Below are 7,937 nucleotides of genomic sequence, written 5' to 3'. Positions count from 1 at the left end.
AAAATATCATTTTGATAAGGATATTATTATAATTTTGAAAAAATTTAAAAATAAAATTAATTAAGCTTGCAATGCAGTCTCTATTTGGGGACTGTATGTAGCATTGCTCTTTTTGTAAAATAGTGTTACTTTTATATAATACTTTACAATAATATCCCTTGTTTTAAAATATAATTATAAAATGTGTTATTAAAAATATTATGCATTTATCATTTTTTAAAATATAATACCCAAAAATAAAAAACACCGAACATATATATTGAGGTGGGGTCAATAGATCTAATCAACAACGATGTTTTGTCCAGAAAATCTAGCTTAAGATTTGTTGTCCCTTTACCTCTCTATATAACGCCCGCCACCTCACCTTTTGATCTCCCCCTCCCCTCCACATTCACACACAAACTCCCTCTCTCTCTTTCTCTCTCTCTCAACTTCTCTTGTTGCACAAGTTATTGTTACTTTCTTTTTCTTCTTTCTTTTGTTTTCGTCTTCTAGCTAGCTAGCTGCGTGTAGTAGTACTTTCTTTTGTTTTATAAACCTAAAGCTGTAGTAGTACTGTACGTATTGAGTCTAATTGGTATCACCCACGAGAATATCAATGAAGGAGAGCGGAAGAAAACAAGGTGCAATGTCGCCATGCGCGGCATGCAAGCTTCTTCGAAGGAGATGTGCGCAGGATTGCGTGTTCGCTCCTTATTTTCCAGCCGACGAGCCGCACAAGTTTGCTAGCGTGCACAAGGTTTTCGGAGCAAGCAATGTCAACAAGATGTTACAGGTTCAATTCCACATCCCATGCATGCATCTCTCTCTCTCTCTCTCTCTCTCTCTCTATATATATATATATATATATTAGTAATTAATACTTTATTATCTTCAAGTCATTTTCATATATTGAAGTGGTCTAATTTGGTGATGTACGTTGGGAATCTCTTGGACTTTTCAAATATTCTAATGGAGTAGAAAAGCTCAGATTATAACCCTAATATTCAACATTTGATGAGGAATTTCTTAACTAGTTTAATTAACAACACTTCAAATTTTGTCTCTGTGTGTGTGTATATATATATATATGTCTTGGCCCGCCCAGGACTAGTTTATAAATGTAGTGCTTTAGGCTTTGATCACTTTCAAAACATTTTCATCTTATATATCTCATCTCATATAATCATTACAACTTTGATCTTAAATTTCTATACAAAATAAATAAACAATTCAACTTTTTCAAATTTCAAAACAAAAATAATATTAAAATAATATATTTTAATAATATTTTATTCAACTTTTAACTTTTATCTTAATTCATTTCATCGATCTCATCTGTGAAAATAAACGAGACATTAATTAACTAGCTAGCTAGGTTACTAATTAATAACTTACTCCTTATGGTCTTTCCCCGCCACTCAATAGTTGTCCTCTCCTAATTATAATTGTTTGAAACTTCTAGCTTTTAAAATATTAGCTAGAGCGCTCATGGATATGGCATTAGGAGTACTAGGGTTTCAATCGTAAATTCGTAGTACGTACTTTGATAGTTAATTAAATGGGTAAATTAGGGGGGGAAATAAGGTAGAGAAGTATAAAATTAGATAGAGATTGCATTGGCTTCTTTCATATGACTAGAGAGGCAATTCTGATCATGTAGATCCTATATATATATATATAGATCTTCTTATATATGTTGACTTCTTCTTAAATAGGATCCTATTTTAATTTCCCCTTAACATATATTGACTTCTTCTTATATATATATATATATATATATATATATATATATATCTATATTGATCTATTTCTCATGTGCTTTTCCTTTTAATTAATCAATTTCCTGCAGTCAGAAATTACTAATTATTGACATTAACAAGTACTTGCCTTAAAACAAAATCTATACTCAATAAATCACTAATTTCCTCAAAAACAAAAAAGTAATAACAATAAAAAAAAATAATAGTTTAATTCCCGAAACCAACATATATAAACATTATATTAACTTTGCATTTAGTTTATTCCTAGAAATCAAGGCCGTCCTTCTTCAGTACTTGTGGCAATTTCGGAGATTATTTGTGGCAATTTCAATCGCCGCAAAAATCACTAGTAGGGATCGAGCTGGGAAAAACTAATTGGCAAAAGCTTATAAATATAACATAAATTTTCTCATTTAATTGATCATCGTAGACCATGGATTGATTAATAAGATGGGCATGCCCAAAAAAAAAAAAAATAAAATAAGAAGACTAGGGTGAAAAAGAGTTCAAATTAATTTCGTACGTATTGGTTACTAATTAAGCTGATCATGATCACGATCGATTTGACTGCCATTTTGTCAAGCTAGTGCTAGTCATGCATCACACATGTCATACTCAATCCCTCTTTAATATTTGATGCCCGCCGGCCCTCATGATCAGATATTTAATAAATCATGAACCTACGCGTGTGTGTATATATATATATATATATATATATATATATATATATAATATGTGTGTGCGTGTAAATATACTTATAAGCACAACTAATATATATAGGAATGACTGTATAAAAATAATTTTCATTTAATTAATATGGTTTGATGTGCAGAATTGTCAGATCAGCTGATCCATTTATCTTTTTAAAGCTTATTTCTAATGATTTCAGACCTTAATTAATACATTAAGTTTCTTAATTTTTTATATGCATATATATTGAAAATTAGTCCTTATTTCTCGTGTGTGAATATATGTATGTATGCATGCATGCATGCATATATTGATCATGAGTTGAAACTAATTTTGAATATTGTTGCTTAATTGCAATATTTAATATTTTTTAATTTTCATTAATATTCTTTATCAAGTAATAACTAGTGCCGTTTGCGACTAATTAACTTAATTAGGAAGAAAAAATATATTCAAAAAAGCGAAAAAGTAATCAATTAAGCCAGCTTCATGATGACTAGCTACTTCGATCTGTTATAGTGGTTAATTTCAGTTGGAGACCCGACCCAAAGTAATTAAAGCCGTACAGATCATCAATATGCATGATTCCCTGAGTGATTTGAGAATAAAGGCGATGATCTTCATAAAATCATTAGCTTTAATTATTTGAAACACATACACATGTATGATTGTTTTAGTTTAATAATTAAGTACTTCTACTTTACGACCTGCATTAACATGATTTAGGGTCAGTTTTGGAATCATGCAATTACAGCCAGCTAGCCTTTTGGTCGACTGATCATGAGCGTTAAATATCTAATATTCTTAATTAATTAATTTAAAGCAAAGCAAATAATTCATTCGATTGGGCAGTATATTATACCCATCATCTTGCAGTCCAGCTTTTGCTTTAAGAACATGCTTGATCATGTAGCTAGCGACTTTGATAATTTATAATTGGCTGATTAATGTTAATCCGAGTAAGCAAATTAATTAATAATAAAATAATTGGGAATTTGATTTGTTATAAGTTAGTAATTAATTCCAATAAAACTCGGTTCATCATGTATGGGACAGTAAAAATATTTAGCACAGGAATCATGACGTCATATATAATATCTTAATATATATATATAAGACAATTATTTGATTTATTTAAATTAAAATAGCTTAATTTGGTATATGATATTATATAACTATTTTGACACATCAATATTAAAATATAATTCTACTATATATATATATATTAAATATTAATCCACATATATATATATATAGCTAGCCAACTTTTAATTAATTTGTTTCTTTCCTGTTTGTTCTCCTTTTAAAACATGTACGTACAGTCCTCCTCATGAATACAGAAAGTGTACGTACGTGCATGATCTCTTAGGATCAGTACGTTGTGAAATAAATAAAATTAAATATGCAGGAATTGCCGGAGCACCAGAGAAGTGATGCAGTGAGTTCAATGGTGTACGAAGCAAACGCTAGGGTAAGAGATCCTGTGTATGGTTGTGTGGGAGCCATCTCATCTCTACAACAACAGGTTGATGATCTCCAAACTCAATTGGCACTTGCACAGGCTGAGGTTGTACACATGAAAATGCGGCAGCAGCCACCTTCTTCGATATCCACTAGTACTACAACCTCTAATTATCCACCCACAACCATGAATTCTCCTCCTGATCTGAATAATTCATTCCCGGCCTCGGCCAAGCCTCATCATCATCATCATCACCTGCCTTCTCAGACCAAGTCTTTTTTTCCCATGGACATGGTGCATGAGATAGATCATCAGGCCAATATGGGAGAGTCTTTGTGGTCATATTAGCTATCTATCTACGTACCTAGCTAGGTTGCCTTGATCAATTAATTAGATTGATATATTTTTCCTTATTAATTAATTACTATCACATATATATATATATATATATATATATATATATATATATATATAGGGCTTGCTCATGTATTGCCTACCGGGCTACCCCTCTTATATTTACTTTTTTTTTTTGTCCCCTCCGATCCTTTTTAACATATATATAACTTTGTAGAACATGATCTAGATCTCTACCTTATGATCTAGATCAGATGATGTTCATGATCATTAACCATATCATAAATTTCTAAACATGTAATTATGAACAATATTATATTTATATAAGTAGTGTATATATAGTTGTTTGCCTTTTTAATTTTCCGCACGTCAATGCCAATGAGTGTTATTTTGATGATCTAGTATTGGCTGGGAAGATACCACTTTTGCCAAGTATATATATTGGAATATCTTGCTAAGGGCAAACCTCTGTGCCACTAACCATGCGGTATCAAACTCACGGTCATCTAAGTATACATAGAAAACCTGATTAGCCTTGCAAGCGCCCAACTTAAAATGATCGCCTTTACACACTCTCAATCTTAGATTGCTTACGTTTCACAAGTTGCACTTAAACAACCAAATTTCATTTCCCCCCCAAGTATTCAACAGTACAATGATATCATGGCCATAGAAACCAAGTTTCATTTCCCCCCAAGTATTCAACACAATTATGATGTCATGGACATAGAAATCTAGGTTTTCTCCTGTGTTGTGACTTCCCTCAACAACAATATCACCGACACGATGAAACAGTACTTGGAAAAGTATTACATTAAAGGGGTCATCTGGTCATGGGATATAGATAGCATACAACATATAAAGAGAGTTGGGCTAAGCATACAAGGTCAATCTGCCTACAAGTTGGGAAATAATTTACGATATTTTCCTCATATCAACATTGAGAAAGTATATGCACGACCCCACCGAAGTGATCATTACAAGCCACTACGAATGAAAACCAGCCTATGATGGACGCCGTACTAGTACCAGCCTCAGTATGTGAGGCATTTAGAAACCGACGTGTGCGAGTTGCCCAAAATGTATTGTGTATTAGGCCTGCTACCCGCATGGTGCGGGGCGGGGGGTGCCCTTCCCCGCCCCGCACCATGCGGGGTTGGGGATTTTCCCCCTCCCCCGAGAGGCGGGGGCGGGGTCCCCCACCCCGGTGCCGGGGGGCGGGGGAAAAACCCCCATCCGCCCGCCCCCCGCCATTATGTTAAAAAAAATTTTTTTTGATCTAAAAATATTTTTTTAGACCAAAATTATAATATATTTTAAATAATAAATTAAAATTTATAAATATAAAAAAATTTAAACTCATTAGAGTTAGATTTTAGATTGATTTGGCCTCCTAGGCCAATCTTTATATAGGAGGCCAAGGCAATACAATAGTCATCCTTAAGCAATGTGGGACTTAGTAGTAAATCCCACATTGCTTAAGGATGACTATTGTATTGCCTTGGCCTCCTATATAAAGATTGGCCTAGGAGGCCAAAACAATCCAATGACTTGAATATAATTTTAAGTCTTTTATAAATTGTGTATATCTATATACAATATATTTATTTAATATATATAAATAATTTTTTTTTTTTTAATGTGGGGCGGGGGCGGGGGGGGGGCCCGCCGGGATCATCCCGCCCCCCGCCCCCGCTATACCCTCTCTATGCGGGGCGGGGGCGGGGGGTGGAAGCCGGGCGGGGCAACGGGGGCGGGGCCCCGCTGCCCACCCCTATTGTGTATATGTGATTTATATATGAAGTTTGGATGGGAGGGAATAGGGCATGACGCTCGTGTATTTCTCCATGCATTGAGTCAAAGATTTGTTTGATTTCCATGACCGCTTAAGGGTAAACTTCTTATATTATTTAATGCAAAGATGTTTGATTTTTTGTGATGTTTTTTTCCGTTTTAAGTCATCTCACTGGGTGTTTTGAAATTTATGTTGTTAGGTAAATATTAGTTGGTCAATTATGCTTTTCCATGCACTAAGGAGATTTTGTCCCTATCCTCGAGAATGGTACCACATAAGTGAGCACCATAAGTAGCGTCAATTTCGAGGGTAGAAACACTATTTTAATTACCATCATTCCTCGCTTCGTAATATCAAAGAACAAACTTTTGATGTACTTAAAGAACGGTTTAAAATTTTAAGCGTAATGCTTGCGTATTCTGTTGGGAGGCAATGACTCATCGTGATAGCATGTTGTGTGCTGCATAATTTCAGTAGAATCGCGACGACTAGTTATTTTGGTATTGGAGTAAGAGGCAGCTCCCTATTATTGAGGAGCAGGTTGGTGACGGGGCATGGTCATCTCGTAGTTTGGACATAACGAATTGAAGCAGCCCAAGCTATGGCTGCAATAAGAAATAGGATTGCCATAATGATGTAGAAAAATAGGAGTGGTTGTTGAACGTCTAATTAAAAGTAGTGGTGTATGTGTCATTTTATTTATTTATTGTAGTGGTGTACTTGTTAAGCAGAATAGTTGTATATGTTTTACAATATTTAATATCGGTACTATTTAATGCGCATTGAATATAATTATTTGATGACATGTGTTGATTTAGAAATGAGATCATCTTACACATATATTGTAGTTTATAATGTTAGTAAATTTTGTAATTCGAATTAAATAAAAGCAACATATAAGTGTTTGCTGCTTTGGACCAAATAATTAGGTATTTCTTTTTAAATATCTAAATTGCAAGCAAGTATGAATAATCTATATACAATGAAATTATTTGATAGTCATTGACATTAGCTTAAGCAGGGTGTCGAGCATGGCTCGAGCAAAAACTGGGATTTGTGTCTCGCACGAGCCCACTGTTACATGAGACTCGAGCGAACTCACAGGTTGAGCTTTGCTCAAGCCTACTATCGAGCACACCTGAAGTAAAGTCACGGTTAGAGCTTCGCTCGAGCGCTAGGTCGAGCGACAGTCGAGCGAATTCACTGTTTCTCAATTTTTCAGATCCAAAACCAATCTCCACCCCAACAATTAATAATTATGTATATTAAAAAGTAAAGTCTAAGTTAGTAAGTAGTAACTATCAATATCATAAATATAATTATAGTAAAATATTTTTTTAATGAATTAGTTACATAATCCATATTAATAATTCACTTATTTTTAATTTAGTAGTTTAAATGATTTCTTTTATTAATTTATTTGGAAAAAAAAGATAAAAAAATAATAAAATAATTAGGCTGGATGGAATGGACCAACCTGACTGGACCAGATCGATAGCTACCAGTCTAATTTGGTCTGGTTTGGTTCGGAAAAAAATGATGAACCAAAAATTACTAGACCAAACCGATTTCACCCCTAACTATTTTTTGTGCATGTGCATTTGTATAAAGGTTTGTACGTAGGTCACTATGTGTTAGGTCCCATGGATAATATTTAATTACTTCTTTGAATGCTGAAAAATTGGCATCGTGGTTTGCTTTTGTAGTATACATCGTCCCAAGTTGAGCTAAATTTATTATAAATTTGGAAATGGAAAAATTATTTAAAAATATAAAGTTTAATATTATATTACCCAATATATTACCCAATTATTTTAAAATATAAAGTACAAATTTTAGTTTAATAATGTTAAGTATTTTTTTTATTTTTAATTAACATTTGATATTTATTAAT

The 7,937-nt window shown here is 33.3% G+C and overlaps 1 protein-coding gene across 1 annotated transcript; it reads left to right on the top strand.

Moving 5' to 3' along the window:
• The first annotated feature begins 373 nt into the window (after positions 1-373).
• Positions 374-4,606, top strand: LOC121236160 (LOB domain-containing protein 4). The gene is made up of 2 exons (XM_041132678.1): positions 374-775; positions 3,841-4,606. Exons 1-2 carry the CDS (start codon positions 599-601, stop codon positions 4,240-4,242), a joined length of 579 nt encoding a protein of 192 aa, XP_040988612.1. The 5' UTR covers positions 374-598; the 3' UTR covers positions 4,243-4,606.
• The last annotated feature ends 3,331 nt before the right edge of the window (positions 4,607-7,937 follow it).

The sequence above is a fragment of the Juglans microcarpa x Juglans regia genome, chromosome 6D, assembly GCF_004785595.1.
Source record: "Juglans microcarpa x Juglans regia isolate MS1-56 chromosome 6D, Jm3101_v1.0, whole genome shotgun sequence".
In the NCBI taxonomy this organism is placed as follows: domain Eukaryota; kingdom Viridiplantae; phylum Streptophyta; class Magnoliopsida; order Fagales; family Juglandaceae; genus Juglans; species Juglans microcarpa x Juglans regia.
The sequence above is the reverse complement of the archived record's forward strand: the minus strand, read 5'-3'. Positions and strand labels throughout refer to the sequence as shown.